This window comes from Rhamphochromis sp. 'chilingali', assembly GCF_963969265.1.
Source record: "Rhamphochromis sp. 'chilingali' genome assembly, chromosome: 18".
In the NCBI taxonomy this organism is placed as follows: domain Eukaryota; kingdom Metazoa; phylum Chordata; class Actinopteri; order Cichliformes; family Cichlidae; genus Rhamphochromis; species Rhamphochromis sp. 'chilingali'.
The window spans coordinates 20,198,933-20,216,824 of record NC_137945.1 but is presented as its reverse complement, the minus strand read 5'-3'; the positions used below and the strand labels follow the sequence as shown (position 1 = coordinate 20,216,824).

Here is a 17,892-nt window from a genome sequence, read left to right as displayed (position 1 = left end):
TCAGTGAAATATAACCTCAAGTTCCCTGCTCTGTGTGTGTGTGTGTGTGTGTGTGTGTGTGTGTGTGTGTGTGTGTGTGTGTGTGTGTGTGTGTGTGTGTGTGTGTGTGTGTGTGACCTCAGCAGAATAGCGAGTCAGAAAAGAAAAATCACTATTCTGAACCAAGCTTTAAATGCAGCACCCACAGCACAGCCATACTGTGCATAATCAGACATAATTACTGGCTAACCTTCCATTATCAGCACAACAACGGTAATTTTTAAGTCCTTACTTACAGTAATAAATTAGCAGTCAGTACATGTGTGTATTTATGTGTGTTTGGTGTTTATAGAGCCCAAGCCTACATTAGGCATAGGCCCAAGATGCTTTTTCTCCTGTGATGTCTTTTTTGTGCTGTAGAAAGAGGATTGTGAGCACATTGTTATTGAATACAGGCAGTTCCTTTGTTCATGCAGTCATAAGTTTTTCCTAATGCTTAACTACTTTTACTCTGCAGTTATACAAGAGCTAGAAGGAACATCCCTTTAATTATGTGTTTAAAGTAGTCTGCCCAAGGTTTTATGGGGCCTTAGAATTTTGATTTGCGTCCCTATCGCCCACCACTCACCTCAGCACCACCAGTATTAACTATAGATTGTCCATGGTTTATTGTTTATGCATTGTACAAGAAATACAATCATTATCATGGCGTGTGTGTGCTGAAAAGAGATCAAATAAACCAGCAGAGAGTGCATTTACAAAACAAGTTATCTATTTTAATTGGTTTTGAAATGTGGTAATGTGCAAAGGGACACAAAAATCACGCAGTTTTATAAAGACCCAGATTTATTTTCTTATAATGTAAGAACAGAAAATATTTTATAAATTAAATCTAAACTTAAATAAGACATAATTGAAATACAAAATATTCATTAAGAAGATTCTATTTGATTTTTGTTTTTATTTACAGAGAACAATTGGCCTAAGATTAAAAAAAAAACCTACCTGCCCTGTCATATTAGAAGCTAATGTGTCTGTCAACAGCAAAACTCCCTCACAGGTTTGTACATGCTGACCTGGGGGAAATGATGCTTTGTCAAAAAGTCACACATCAGCTGAAGAAGCACTTTGTGAAGCATCATGAGCTGATGTTATTGCCGGCGTTGTTGTGTTCTAAAATATATCCACTGGGGAAATATTGCTGGGGAATCAGTTGATGAATGAGGATGAGCTTGTAGCAAATTCAGATATCTCAGAGAAATAATATGTAAAACAACAACGCTGAAAGCGGGTCTAATTAAATAAAACAACTACCTAATTGAGGTGTAACAAAGTCGGAATATAACCACAAAGACCCAAAAATGATTATGTGCGTTATGTACGGCTGTTATCAGAGTCAAGTCTGTAAATAGTAGGTCTGTTTCATAATGAGACAAAGTTGCTGGGACATGTTCAGGATCCAGCGATTGAGCCTAGACCCTTAGTTCAGAAAATCGTGGTTACATTTCATTACATAAAAAGTAATTCGATAGTTATTTTACACAGAAGAAAATCTTTAACACAAATGAATGTGTGTTAGGTTTATGCCTTGGCTGCCCTAAAATAATAGCACTGATAATTACCAAAATACATTTTTTATTTGTGTGTGTGTGTTGGTTCATCCACTAGTGTATGCAAGCTCTTTAACTGAAATTGTGTTTTTAGTGTTAAAATATAATTATTGTTGTTATCCACAAAATTTCAAATTAACAGTTTTATGAAAAAAGCTTAGAAAATAATAAGGTACAATATTATTGTTTCATTAAGGTGCCAAATTACAGTTACTTGCATTTCTAAAAAGAAAAGTTGAAGAACCTGAAGAAAAGTAGTGGATGAACATTAGGCTTTATCAGTTTCTGACTGCTCAAATTTAGGTATAAAAATGTGAATTCAGTTTTTTATTGGCCTGATAAATAACAGTACAACTTTTAGTATGAAACAGGTTTTAGACAATTAAAAATATATATTTGTGTTTTCTTGTTTTTATGACACTATACCTTCTTTTTGGTTTCAAATTTCAAGTTACTGATACTGTGAACAAAAACAACAACAACAAAAAGTCTGTGTTTGAAAGCAGTACTTGATACTAGTACTGGGTTGTTGGCTAGATGGGTGCCATCTGTGATAACCGCTGACTTAAATGTGAGACTATGAGGTCTAACTTTGACTTAAATTCAAACTTGGCCTCTCTATTGTATAAAAATACGACAATACACACACACACACACACACAAACACACACGTGAATTGAGAGGATTGTGAAGTCTCTTGAGGAGGCACTGTTAATCCTGTTGACAATGGCTTGTCTGAACAGTAGCTTGAAGAGAGATGAGGCTAATTCTCTTTATGAAGGCAGTAACCCCACAGGTCACCAAAGCCAAACACGTAACCATTTAGACACACAATAGAAACACGTCTGTTTCTTCTTCCTGGAGTTTAGCCCCTAGTCCCACCCAAAAAAAAAATGTAATAATACAGTATATCACACCTCTCAATGCAATTGTGCTGCATCAAAAGTCTGCTTCAATTCCCTTCTGTAAAAAATGGGGCTCGGGAGATTTCATTGTCTCTAAAGAAATTTGACAAAATGATATTGACAATGCGGCTTATTTTCCCGGAATAAAGAGGGAAACGTAATATTGTTTCATTCTCTCTTGCTGTTATTGTGATATATTGCCAGCCACCGAAATATTTACACCTATCTCTCTGCCTAGTTACTGTCCCATGCCAGAATACATTATCCGTGGAAAAGAAAACAATATTACATTTCTTATTGAAAAGCAGCGATCCTTCACCTTTTATCCACTCATTAAAAATCACACATACACGAACCCACACACACGAACGGGCACATACAAACACAGAGAGGTGTTTGTGTGTCCGCAGATGTGGTTTTGAAGTACCGACACTCACTCCAACAATTACACGCAGTGGTTTGTGCATAGAAAAGATAAATGTATGCAATGGCGCTGAAGCTGTTTTAATAGATCTGTAAAAGCACAGGTGTGATGTGTGTCTAAGTGTGCCTTCCGGTCTCAAAGGCATTTACCATCCAGCTGCATAAAACATGTTGAGCAAATGAGTTATATTCACCGTGCAGCTGCCAATTGTCACTATAATTCACATGGACGCAAAAAAAGAGCCTCAAACAGTTAAAATTTTGAACAATCAATCATCTGTAACTCTAGCAGCACAACTTTATCGCCTTTAGAAAAAGATGTTTTCATCTGTTTTGTGCACTTCTCTGTGAGGGTCACATTGACATGTTCTCCATTTCGGAAATAACCTATAGGCTTCTTTTCTGGATGTTTGTGTTCTATCCCCAGACGGGACACCCTACACTTGGTGGGTTGGCAGAGGGAACGAGAAACACTTCTACTGGGGTGGATCGGGGCCTGGCATCCAGAAATGTGCCTGTGGCATCGACAGGAACTGCACCGACCCCAAGTACGACTGCAACTGTGATGCTGATGTCAAACAATGGTGAGTCAGACTTTAAAGTTCACTGTTTCAGTTTCACAATTAGAGAGCCATTTCTCAGTAGTTTTCAAGCTACTAAGTAGCTCTTTTTTTGTATTACATGAATACTACATGCATCATGGGAAAGCCTTTTTCATGCATTATGCATTAGCTTTTATCCATCAAGCTTCTTGGAGACCATCTTGTGCATCTAAAGTCTTCATTTTTACCCACTGCAAACTACTTTAATCTTTCTAATAACCAGGATACTACTTTTATGATAATAAGCTGAATGCATGTGTCGTAGAGTGGAAAGCTAACGCTACAGTTACTAATGAGTGGAGAATTCAGTGGTGACTTTTTTTTGCCAACCTAGATAAAAATGATTCTGTCACTTGTTATCACTAGGCTTTAGCTATAAAAACAAGGAAGTTTCACAGGGTTATGTACATACATACCACGCTCACTGGCACTTCAGTAAGGAAGAGGAGTGTTTGTTATTCCATTAACTCACCCACAGATTTTCTCGCCAGGGCAGATGAATTCCTCAGACATACCTCAGACATTTAACTGCTTCTAAAATAATTGCGGTTTATATGAAATTGTAAAGGTCAGTTTGTCTATTAACTGCTTGTTATGTTTAATAAGTGCATGTTTGGTAGTAGAGAAGTTCATTTTGGTAGACATTAACAAGGCTTCCTACAAACAATCTCTTACCTGACAGACCGTCGATTCTTTTTATTTTTCTTACCGCATAAGCTGAACCCAAAAATGAAAAACCCACGGATTATTTACATTTTTATTTATATATTACATTTTTGATAGCACTAAATTCGTCACTTATGCTAATGTAGCGATTGCATTAAGCTGACAGTGCAGAATCCGCCTTAACTGGACAGTGTGGCGATGTGTCAAACTTCAAAGGCTGAAGTGACTGAATGATGAATGCATTCATCATTCAGTCACTATCAGTGATGTGTTTATTTAAGAGGGGTGCTTACATCCAGAACCAACAGTTTGCATTTTAAAGCTCTTTTAGCCAGCTGATGGATATTCTCATTAAAAGCTGTTGCATCGCTGTTTGTGAGTGTGTGTATGCATGTGCCTCCTCTTTGAGAGTAATTACTGAGCATTAGCAAGAAGAAGAGATTTAATTTGCTTTCATGTCTCCCTCCTCATCTCGAAAACTGATGAGATTACAAATAAATTTTACAGTGCCTTGTTCTCTCTGTTTGCTGGCGAGGAAGCATTACAAAAAAACCCCTCTAATATTGTACAGGAAGTCTACAGTGTTGTCTGACATGTAGGTGTGCACATTTTCACATCAATAAACACGCAAGGGCATAAGCAGAGTCTTAGAGGAAAAAAAGCAAACAGCTCAGAAGCCTGAAGAAGAGAAAGGCTGGGTTGGCTGGGTTGCAGTTTGCAAAAACACTCAGAAAAAACTGAACAGACTTCCATGAAGGAAAGATTATCCTCTATCAAAGCAATTGAAAGAGAATATGTGGTGAAAACAGCAAAACCTAAGGGGCATTAAGGGCATTAATGGAACTAGGGCACTTGAATTTGTTGATAATTTTACTATAGCAACAGGGTGAATACAGATACAGACATGCTCAGTTTCAGCAACTTAGTCCTGAGGTGACATGACCTTATTGTGACTGAGCAGACTGGCTAAAGACAAGAAGAAAGAGCTGAAGGTGTCTGCAGACGTTCCTCAAAGAGGATCACCTGACTAGATCTAAAGACATCTATCGATGTCTAAAGGGTGAATCTTGAAATTGATCTGTGTTAAACACGGCACACCTGTGCAGTTGTTACTACACTGATGTAAACCTACTCAAATTAAAAGTGAGACTTGATTCATTAGAGGTAATTGGATCAGACCTTGAATGGTGTTTAACCTGCTAGCTATCTAACACAGAGCCTGTGTGATATCTCATTGCACCGACGTGAAAATAGAGCAGGTAATTCTCTGGTGAATTCACACTGTGTGAGTGAACTCCTTGTATGCAGCCTCCCTTACGCTCCCTTGTCTAAACCACATAACATGTACTGAGGTGTGAACATATCTGAAAGTGACTATTTCATGTGTGCTACATGTAAAAAAGACCAAAGTGACAGTATTGATACTGTTTGGAAGTTTACTAATAGGCTCAGTTAAAAGTATCCTTTAAGTAGTAACCAGTACTACAGCTGGTACAGCATCTAACAGCATAAACAAAAGAAAATCTTCATGCCTGTGGATAACACCTCCCCCAACTATAGACTTACAAATGCCCACTCATGTTGTCCTACCCACACAGCAGACAGGTCTGGCCTGGATCTGGTGTCAAGCCGACCACTGCTGGCTGACTTCTGGCATGGTAAGTGGTATGTCATCCAGATATGGGCCAGGTCTGGAGTAGATGGCACTGTTTATGTGATGGCATGCCACATCTGGCCCGATTGTGGTTTGGTTTATGTGGCCCAGGCTCATAGAAAATAGGTCTTCCCCATATCCGGCATCAAGCTGGTACTTCTGACTGACTGGTGTCATGGCAGAGTGTATGTCAACCAAATGTGGGCCAGGTCTGGCAATGATGACACTATTTATGTTCCTATTTTCCTGTTAGATAGAAGACCCAAATGCCATGTTGCAATACTATACTGCTATGGTAGTCAACATTTCTTATCCAGGTTTGTGAGTGTACACTTTATCCAAAACCTAATGACGGTTTACTCACGTTTGCCAGTGGGTGGTGGTAGCTCAGGAGGTAGAGCAGATCACCTACTGATCGGAAAGTTAGTGGTTCAACCCCTGGCTCCTCCAGTCTGCATGTCAAGAGTAAGAATGTGGTTAGGAAGCACTCTGTTTAGAGAAAGTGTGTGATTCAGTGAATGTGGCATGCTGTACTCAAGAGCACTTTGAGTAATCTGGGAGAGTAGAAAAGCGCTATATAAGAATCAGTCCATTCACTGTCCGAAAAGTTTCATCATGTTACTTTCGCACTATTATGTTCTGGCACATGTTGTTATTACATGACTTGATTAAGGTACATATTAGGCTGACATCTGGGGCCAGAGCTGAAACTGTTCTGGGCCAGCACAGGACCACCAGTATGTCCGCAACTGGCCTTGTGCTGGCCCATGTGTGGGCAACCTCTGGCAAACCAGGTCTGGGCCACCAAAGGGCCATCATTCTTTGTGGTTCTTTGGGCCATTGTGTGGGCCACATCTGGGCCATACCAATTTTGCCATGTGGATACATGTATGAATACTCCTATGTATATAAACAACTGCAATACCTTTGTGAGATTATAATAATAATAATAATAATGGATACTTTATTGATCCCCATGGGGAAATTACTTGTTTTTTTCTCTGCATTTGACCCATTCACTCAGTGAAGCAGTGGGCAGCCCACTAAGCAGGCGCCCGGGGAGCAGTGTGTAGGGACGGTACCTTGCTCAGGGGTACCTCAGGGTAGCCGTTAAGTGGATTCGAACCGCCGACCTTCCGATCATGGGGCGACCACTTTACCTACTGAGCTATACAATTTACCCTATCTGATGTTTTTCTGAATCGATTTCTTTTTATATTTAGCTTTCCCTTCTTCATTTCATACTCAAAATCACTTACCTGAGATGTGTCACCTCAACGCTAAGGAATTTTTTATGGAAAATCATATTGACACATTTGTGAATAGTGTCTGGCAGATATTTCCGCAGTTATTTCATTGTTTGTTTGTTTTTATTGTGCTCTTAATAAACTCTAAATTGAACTGAATAGAAAAATGTTTCTTTCACAGCAAAAGATATAGTAAGGTGAAAAGACCATAATTCCTTAACCTCTATAATTCTTTCCCAAATCATCCTATAGGAGAGAAGATTCTGGTCTCCTGGTCTATCAAGAACATCTGCCAGTCAGCCAGGTCGTGGTGGGCGACACCAACAGGTCAGGCTCTGAGGCCAAGCTAACTGTTGGACCACTTCGTTGTCAAGGAGACAGTAAGTGTTGTGTCATTTAAAATACAATTAATGTACTTTGGTGTGGAGCACGTGGATGGCGCCAAAACAGCTGGCTTTACTCATGTGAGTGACAGACAGCTGGAAAACGATTCCAACATCACGAATGAGTATTTACTTGGTCCAAAAATCAAAGTCATAACTGCTGACATAAAAGTGGTTGAATGGACTGTGTGCGAGGCACTGGGGGGCTTCAAGGTGTTGAAAGTTCAGTTAATGAGTACAGATAAGCAGATACACCGAAAATTAATTGGAAATAAGTAAATAATTTTTTCTCCCCATAAACTACATTTATAGGGGTAAAAAAAGAAAATTCATTTTCCAAATAATTGATAAAGGAAATAATTATTACAGCTCTTATCCAACATATGGCAGCCAACAAGTGGTGTTAGTCAACTTTTTATTTAGTTTAATATTTGTTACTGATTTATATTGAAGAAGGCTGCGCTATTATATTCAGAAAACAGCGTGATTAAGTTTTTAGCAGCAATGTAGGTAATTTCAGGCTAATCCACAGTATTTTGGAACAGACAGCAGGGCTCCGTAGAGAGGCACAGAGGTGTACTCTGATTAAAGAGAAACTAAAAGGTCAATAGAGTATCCAGGAGCTAAATCACACGGTGTGAGTCATCTGTATGGTTGTAAAATGAACTTTAAACTCAAGAGGAGCCTACACAGGATGGGGAAAGCAGGCGTGAGCTTTTTGGATTCACCGCAGGGTTAAAATGGGCCTTTGAGTGAAGCACAAGGACGGCTGTTGCAGCAGACTAAATGAAAAAGAAATATGAGCAATAATGACCATCTCCAGGTCGACTGCGGAAAGGAAGGGATTTTATTTTCTCAAAAATTCACAGCTGGTTGCTGAAGAATGGCTGCATAACATTTGTGAAGGGCTCACGAAAGGTTGAATCAATTCCTCTTTTGACACTGTATGTAACTTCTGAAGAGTTTGTGTGCTTGTTTCTTTATTTGATGTTAAGCAGTATGACATTTTTAGATAGACAGTTAATGGTACTCCAGCAGAACTTACACTGGAATAGATACATATTCAAATTATAGAGATCCCATTGTGCTTACAACAAATGCCACCAGGCTGTACATGATATTAGCAGATGAAGATTGTCTAATGAAAGATACAGATTGCACTGTTATGTCAGGTGAACCGTAATAGAAACGTCAACACAGGGATAAAGCGGGTAGTGCCGATATTGCCTGGTGAATGGAACGAAACAACCCAAAACAAATAAGATCGCTTGTCCTTGTCTTTTCCGCTGAATCGGCCTGAAACCAGATTGAAACATTTAAATTCAAACAAGTATGAATGAATTAGCTTTCAAAGAATTGCATTTTCCTGTAGCAACTGGTGAAGTGGCAGGTGATTGACACAATTTGGAGCAACATTTTTAAGGTATGCCCTGTGGCCTACAGCCTTTCTCAATCCCGCCTTTGTTGTGGCAATTTCTGTAATAGGTGGAAATGACTCATAAAAAGCCAGCCAGTGGCAGCCGCCGTCATCACTGTTGATGTATTCACTTACGTTATGAAAGAGAGGAAAAGTGAAAGGTTTGTGTAGTAGTAGCGAGCAAAGTGCCAGGAAACTTAGATTGATAGCTGGCTACCTTTATACAATCACGGTTAAATTACTACCTGAATTGGCTTTTTTAAGTGGCAGGTGCAATGTGTGCAATTCACTGGAGCTGCAGTTCAGCACAACAGCTATATTTGTTTAAGGCTGATAGGACCTGAAAGAAACTCGAGGGGTCAGTAATGGGTTTATGCAGTCACCTAAAAGCAAGCAAAAAAAAAAAGTGACAGTGTGGTACAGTCACACAGTATATAGGGAGCTTTATTTAACCATAACAAATTAAACGAATGGTAACTCACACAAACATCAAAAATCAGTATGACAGGAAGGGCACTTTGTTCATCACTATCTTTGGCTTCCTCATGTGGAAGAAATATTTGCCATTTCTTCATCCTGAACCCCAGTGGAAATTAAGCATTATCAGTGTGTCTTTGACTGTACAATACATCCATTGTCAGTCAAACTTTTGCAAAGTACCAAACCCTTTTTTGACTGTTTGCTGCTGATGGTTTGAATAAGGTCTTAATTAAAAACTATCTTCAGAGAGAGCAAGAGAAAACACTTCATGCATAGCAGAGTACAATTGAGCACATTGTCATTCTGGGTTTGCACTTGAGTCTGAAAATAGCACATTGCTTATTCTCGCAGTGTGCAAATCATTCACAGAACCTGTTGTTTTATCTTGATTGTCTTTCTATTTTGGAATCTTTCTTTATCTGCCTCTGCATATGTGTGTTTTTGTGCGTGAACGCACTCGCATTTTGTGCTAATGTCTATGTGTGTGGTGAGATAAATGCATCTGAACTCCGTTCAAAGCTTTTTCATCTAAGCACTCATCCTTTTATTCCCTTCAGTCAACTCCCGGTAGTTTAGGTTGTTGCTCAGGTAAACATCAGGTGTCAGATCTAGCAGAACACTCACACCTACACACAAACACACAAACTGAGAGGCACTTTAATCCTTGCTGTTTCTCTTCCTGTCTGTGCTTCTAATCAGTGTTGGCGCACTGCTCTCATTGGGACTTTGGGTCAGTTGGAAGATACACACATATTGTGCAGAACTATGATATTGACCACTTCCCGTTTCATGCAACCTGGGCCAGTTCACTTTGTCCGCATCTTACCTGCGATATGTGACTCCTGTAGTGTGTACCGAGTTTCTGTCAGATCAGCACGGATCAACTGCGCGGTATAGCTGTGATGCAGCTGTTTACTCTGTAAATTCAGAGGTTCTGTAACACAGTGGGCTTCAAGATAAACTTAGAAAAGTTAAATGGATAATGGAAATGGTATTCTAATGGTGTAAGCTTTCACTACATTAAGGCTTAGCTGTCATTATGAGAGGATATTCAGTGGCTTTAGCCACCATGATCCCTGCGAGCCAGCAGGCTCTTCTTGTCAGCTTGTTGAGATCTGCCACTGCCTTATTTCACAAACGCACATCTGATGTATTTTTATATTTATGGTGTGACCGGTTTGTGATACTGGCCTAAATAAAATGCTAAATAAATTTGATTCAAACCATCATACTGTAATATGATACTAAATTTTTTTTGCATTATTCACATTTTTGGGGGCTATGTACCTTTGTTCTGAGATTCCCCCAGGCTTCCATGTGCATAGCTGTGTGTTAGGCATCAAGACCCAAACACAAGTAGAGCACTTGACTTTGATAAGGCTGGGTACTTCATGAAAGGAAAAGTGGTTCCAAAGCAGCTTGCAAGAGCAGCAGCACCTGTTGACAGGTTAAAGCAACTTTAAAAGTATATCCTACAATCTGTCACATGTGTACCACTAAAACAGTTTGGTGGCCCCATGTACAACCTTTTTGGATGAACCCAAGGAGTAATTTTGTTTGCTTAATATGGCCCAGGTCTGTATTGTGACCTGAACATGAAGCAGAAAACTGTAAAAAGCAAGCGCATCTTTTTATCTTTAACGCAGAACAAATGAACCAATATACGAGTTTAAAAGCAACCTTAATTTCATTCCACTTTTCTAAATGTATTATCCACTGAGCAATTCAAAACAGAATGAACTCCTCAATTATGTCTGTGAAGGTTCTCAGTCATCCAGGTAATCGTAGTCAAAGGAGCTTGCAAAGAAAAGCGTCTGGACTTCTTTAAGTTGCTTGAAGACGTTTCGCCTCTCATCCGAGAAGCTTCTTCAGTTCTAAGGTCAAATGGTGGGGAGTCCCAGATTTAAACCTAGTGGGAGTATCCCCCCACAGAGGGACAAAAGGACCCCCTGATGATCCTCTAATCGCCTGAGCCAAGATGTGAAAATGGGTGTGGGTCCCAATCAGCCTGGGTTTCGGGTGAGCTCATTGTGAAACCTGGCCCCACCTTATCATGCTACATAGGGAATGACAATGGCAGACACAACAACATTGTCATCCCCTATGTAGCCGATGTATCAGAAAAATTCAGTGTATTTCAGACCCAGCAATACGCTCAGACAAAAACTGGTTCACCCGAAAGACAAAACTCCAAAACACAAACTTAACAATGTGGTGTATGCTGTACAGTGCAGCGAGGAATGCCCAGACCTCTACATTGGAGAGACCAAACAGCCACTTCACAAGCGCATGGCACAACATAGAAGAGCCACCTCCACAGGACAAGACTCAGCAGTCCATCTGCATCTTAAAGATAAAGGACACTCTTTCCAGGATGCCAATGTTCCCATTTTGGACAGAGAGGACAGATGGTTTGAAAGAGTGAAAGAAGCCATCTATGTCCACTGTGAGCGACCATCTTTGAACAGAGGCGGGGGTTTACGACACCAACTGTCTGCCATCTATAATCCAGTTTTGAGTTCCCTCCCCAGACGCCTTAACACCCACTCACATCCTGGGCCATCTGATCTCAGGAATTCGCATGATAAGGTGGGGCCAGGTTTCACAATGAACTCACCCGAAACCCTGGCTGATTGGGACCCACACCCAGTTTCACACCTTGGCTCAGGCGATTAGAGGATCATCAGGGGGTCCTTTTGTCCCTCTGTGGGGGGAAACTCCCACGGGGTTTAAATCTGGGACTCTCCACCATTTGACCTTAGAACTGAAGAAGACTCTCGGATGAGAGGTGAAACCTTTTCAAGCAACTTAAAGAAGTCCAGACGCTTTTCTTTGCAATCTCCTCCTCAATTATGTTATATCTGAGAGATTGCTTCTGTCACTTCCAACTTCCCTTTTTTTTTTTTCTGTCGCCTAAGGAAAAATACATTAACATACTAAGAAAGGAAACTAATATTGGTATCTGTGCTGTAATGTAACAAAGCACCAAAGTGGTTTTGGGGCAAATAATATCCTTTAGAGAGGAAAAGTAAAAATGGATTTAATCTATAGTGCAAGACGGCATGATCATTGCACTAATAATTCTTCATAAACTCTCTATTGACTGCTCATTTTTCAAACTAAAGGAAATAAAAGAATGGAGCTATGCTATCTCAGCGGGCTGTGCTTTAGAGATAAGATAAGATAGAACTTTATTAATCCCTCGGGTGGGTTCCTCTGGGGAATTCGACTTCCAAAAAGCACAGCAACGACCGAAAATACAGAGACAAATATAAATAAAATATACAAAGGGGATAAATAGAATAAATAGGAATAAAAAATAAAAATACAAGTGAATTGCACATTTCAAGTATTGAGTCTATTGCACTGTTGACTATTTACAAAAAGTATTGCACAAGGTATTTTACAGTGAGGTGAAGAGGCACTACAGCTTAGTTGTTCCCCCCTCCTTTGTCCTCCTGTTTCCCCTCCCTCTCCCCTCCAGAGAGGAGTTAAACAGTTTGATGGCGTGTGGGACAAAGGAGTTTTTAAGTCTGTTAGTTCTTGTCTTGGGGAGAAGCAACCTGTCACTGAACAGACTCTTCTGATTGTTTATGGCCGTGTGCAGAGGATGCCTGGCATTGTTCATAAAGATAGTGCTGGATTTAAAACTACAAAGGAATTTAGCCAAGTATACCACAGATATCAAGTATGCCACAGTTAAACATCACGCACTGGATATTTCGCTGTCATTTTTATCTCTAACAGCCCGTCCTCCGGCAGACAGGAAGTGGCCTGGTTCTGTCGAGGGTGCAGAACATGACAGAACACCTGCCCTTCTTTCTCCCTGGTGTCACACCCATTATGGTCCCTTCATCAACAACCCGGTGCCAGTCACTAATGTCCCTTCATCGCCGAGCTGCCAACATACAAACAAACCATGATTTAATGACCCATGACATCACATCTGTTTGTGTGTGGGGGTCTGAAAGTGTGGCAAACACAATTAATAAAGATGGATTCTTCTGTCACTTGGACGGCGCAGTATTTCTTTGTCTTCCTTGTTATCACCGCATGTGTCTTTGTGGGCGCAAGACAAAGTGAGACATCTTCTTTTATATTGAGTGACCAAATTAACAACCTTTACAATGAAGATGACTTTGAGGTATGTTTGCCATAGTGCCGGCCAAGACACTGGAACATGGAGCATACATTATACATTGGCCCATTAAGGCATATTAAATGTATATTAAAAATTTCACACGTGAATAGGTCCCGCGCATATGATTGATGCTTCTCATACTGTGCATGGAGCTATGTCTCAGTAAGAGCAATGATGATTGGCTGCCATATAATGGGTTTTCATAGGCAAATGACTAATGTCTTGAGCAGTCAGGAAAAGTTTTAGCAAGGAGGTACTTGTGTGTCTGTGTGGAAGCACAAAGACACACTTTTGTGTGTGCGTTTGTTTCTTCTCTTTTTTTTTGTGGTACGCACAGGAGCAAGTTAGAGTGGACTTTGTCTCTCTCTCTCTCTCTCTCTCTGCTTGTGTGTGTGTGTTAGCTCTGGCATTAATGAAGCCCATTTCCACGGCTAGTTTAATGGCAGCCTATACAGTCACAGGGAGACAGAGAGAAATTAGTTCCATTTATTGATGTTAAAAGGGTTTGGACATTTTAATAGATGGAAATTAAAATAAAAGATAGCAAGTGAAGCACAGCAGCATATGTATTCTGCTGTTATGATCTCACGCACCTGCTGTGAGACACGCTTGGCCTCATGACTGACCACAAATGAAAGCTTACACACACACACACACACACACTATTATAGTTCAAAATTAATTAAGGGCTTCGTCACCATTCTTCACTGTTCGTGTGCCAAGGCATCGGTAACTGAGGCCAATCAACGTTTGAAACTGAGTGAAATATCTGTTCATGTGTTTCCATCAGGCAGACAATTTTGAGTGCCAAAGCAGGGTGCACTTTTTAAATTTTTAATCAAATTTACAGCCATTAAAAACCATTTCACAGCCCAGTATATTGAGAAAAAGTGAAGGGGCCTAACTGCTTTCTCAGTTCATTGCAAATAACATTATTCGTCCCAGTCAGCACTTTGAACTTTGTTTTATTCAGATTGTATGATTTTATATACGCCTCCCCATTCCAGGCTCCAAAGCATTCTCATTCTGCCTCTCCTTGTCCATAACTTAAGCTCAACAGAAAAATGTTATTGAAGGTTCATACACAACTTATGGACTTAATGTCTACACTTTACTGCTGGGATATTCTGTACTTTCATTCCCCGTTATTACTTTGGCAGCAAACCCCTGTATATCAATGCACAGTAAAATTTTATGTAAAGTTTGTTGCTGTCTTGATCAAATAAATGATAACCTTAAACATCCCGTGATTTCATACAAATATTGGCAGAAATTCAGAAATTTCTCCACACTTTCTGCAGGATACCAGTTTAACCTTTGCTTTTATATAGAAATATAACCAGAATGTAACAAGTTGGAAACCTGCTGAGATGCAAAGAGACACTGACTCAATCAGATTGCAACATGCTGGGAATTTGTCGGCATTTCTAAATTAGTGATTATTTGCAAACCTTCACCAATATGTCTGAGACCGATTACTCAGTGTTAGTCGAACCACAGGGTTTGAAGACAGGTTGCCTCCTGCCAATCATCAGGAGGTCGAGGGTGTCGCGCACTAAATTTCAATGCAATCACCAATTTTCCTATTTGCAAGGAGGCTGCCATCTTAGTTATCCTCAAGTGTGACGGAGCTTTTGGCAAGAATGTTATCTGTTCTCTGGTCTCTCATTAAAAGATGAGGTAAACCTGAAGAAGCCTAGGAGGCATTAAAGAATTACAGCTTTTTGTCCAGCTTTGTCGACTCTTGCACCCAAAGCACTGCCATTAGAATTCTTTTTGTATTTCTGGTTTTAGCAAATTTACAAACAACATTGGAATGATGATTTATGGACGTTATTTGGAAGAAAACAAAGAATGAAATTATTCTTTTTTCAACCTCCCTCCAGACTGCTTCGCCATTTATATACCTCTGAGCACTGAAAGTTTATGCTGAAAATGTATGACAAAAAACTTAATTACAGAGTGAGACTGACAAAGGCTTTGCAGGTCTCAAATGACAGACACAAACTAATTACCTGAAGATTCAAATGCTACATTTAGCATGAATATACAGCACATAGACCATAAAATTGCGTGCCACAGACGGCTCAATTATACAAATGAGATGAAATACAGGTCTCAGTGGAAATGGGAGAGAAAAAAATGAGCGATGAAGAGATATATGCTTGGTGTGCCACTCTTTAACATTCTGCAGAGCTGTATATAGGTTCAAGTGTTTTAAACATTAATATCTTAGACGTGCCCTTAGGGACAACTCAGAAGTGTGACCTTCGAAGATAGGTGGCTTTGCTTTCCTTGTTAAATGAGCCTATTCTTAGTCCTTTAATGAAAAATCTCTCAACAGCTTTACCTGAAGTATATGTCGCAATAAGTAGCAAGTGGAAAAGTTAAATTAGATGGCAAACTATGAGTTTGCTCTGAGAACTTGAGGAATAGGTGCTTGTACCCTGAAATACGGTGGCCCTGAGGGGCCAAACGGACTGCATCTTAAAACAAGGGGAAAAAACACAGAAATAGGAAAAAAAAGAGATTTCAAAAAGCACAAGGGAAGTGTTTCTGGGGAGACAATAACCCGACGGACCAGTTGCAGGAACCCAAAACATGCTAGTTGTGTTTTATCATGATTCATATAATACTGATGACGAATTTTTAGGCTCATTGTTAGGCTAACACACTTACCTCTCATCTTTTCTTTCCTCACAAAACCGATAGAGCCTCCACTTCTTTTAAGTGTCTCCCAGCGCAATTGTTAGCATATTTTGGTTCCTGCAGCTGGTCTGTCGGGTTATTGTCTCCCCAGAAACACTATCCTTGTGCTTTTGGAACTCTCTTTTTTCCTATTTCAGTTGTCGTTTTTCCTATTTCCATAGTGTTTTGTGTGCTTTTGCATCGTTTTTCTTATTGCTGGTGTTTTCTTAAATGGCAGTCTGTTTGGCCTCTCAGGGCCACCGTACTGAAATCCTAAATGTTACGAATTTACAGTGGAAAAGCATCACCGTGTTCACGCATACAGCAGGACACGTGTGAGGCCCAGCTGTTACTGCAGCGGTGCGCTGTCATCTGTGTTGTCTGCTTTGCCCTCCAGCAGTGAGTGTACATTATTTGTATTTCTAATGAGTATGTACATGTACTGCATTTTATATGCGTGATTGTGTGTGTGTGCCTGAAAGTGTACGCGTTAATGACCTGAGACGGGGCAGTCAGTCATCCTTACCATCTGTTGGTATTGGCATATAACCCATCTGGTCAAGCACAGACAGATGAATCATCTAGTTGGCTTCCAGACCCAAACTTCACCTTATGCTGCATCTCATATCAAGTCAGCATCTACAGCTCAGTGAACTTTGATTTTTTTTTTTACGGTTCTCCGTGCGGGCTAACGTAGAGGTCAACTGCTGCTTTTATCTATTTCAGATAAAGACTTCATATAGATCAAAGTGCACAACATGAACGTACTAAATGGGAAACCGTTTCATTAGATGCAAACAGAAAATGTTGAGCAACAGTTTAGCCTACAGACAGATCTCAGTTCCTCTTTAATACGAATATAAGTCAAGAAGACACACACTTTGGTGCCGATCTGGCTCAGTGCGCTGAGCAGGTGACCACATGTCATACGGCTGAGAGCGGCCGGCCCAGGTTCGAGTCCAACCTGCATGTCTTCCCCCGCTTTCCTGTCTTTTCCTCAGTGTGTCTATATCAAATAGAGCAAAAAAGAAGATGTGTTGTTAGTTTAAATGTCACAAGCTACACACACACTAATCCAAAACCAGAATCAGTGGTTTGTGCTCCTCTCACACTATGGAAAACAGTGGTTGGAGGCGTTGGCATGACCAAAACTGCAAAACTTGCAGCCCTGTTGATTTTGAAATGGTTGCTTCAAAGATGGAGACTGGGTGTGCAACCGTGCACAGTCAGCTGCCGACCTCCAGGTGACTTGTTTTGTCAAAAGAGCAAAAATACTGCTATCAGTTTTCCATTGTTACCAATTGAAAAGGGTCAATTTGGCGATTATATGAGACCTGATTGTGATAATACAGTGATTAACTGTTATCGCAAAAATCATAGATCTTTTGCTGTCTGTTTGAAATCTGTAGCCGTCTACACAGAAATTCATATTCACTACTTACAGTCAGTCCAGCCAGAATTTAGATTTGAAACAGAATTTTTCATTCTGCTTCTCCCTGTCCATAAATTAGGCTGAGCAGCAAACTAGACTCACACCCAACTTTTGTCTCCAAAACTTTGTCTCAAGCACTAGCCCTTCTATGAAGAATAAAACTCTGTCTTTCTGTCTTTAATTAAATTATGGTACAGCTTACATAATATTGTACAGAACATCATTGCCTAGATAGACACAGCTACTACAGGATGGTGAATTAACT

The 17,892-nt window shown here is 40.1% G+C and overlaps 1 protein-coding gene across 1 annotated transcript in view; it reads left to right on the top strand.

The window, feature by feature from the left end:
- cntnap2a (contactin associated protein 2a) overlaps positions 1-17,892 on the top strand; it is a 405,242-nt gene that overhangs the window by 329,311 nt on the left and 58,039 nt on the right. Inside the window, exons 16-17 of the mRNA XM_080865727.1 lie at positions 3,345-3,501; positions 7,339-7,466. Coding sequence (XP_080721853.1) covers positions 3,345-3,501; positions 7,339-7,466 — 285 coding nt within the window. The remainder of the gene's footprint in view (positions 1-3,344; positions 3,502-7,338; positions 7,467-17,892) is intronic.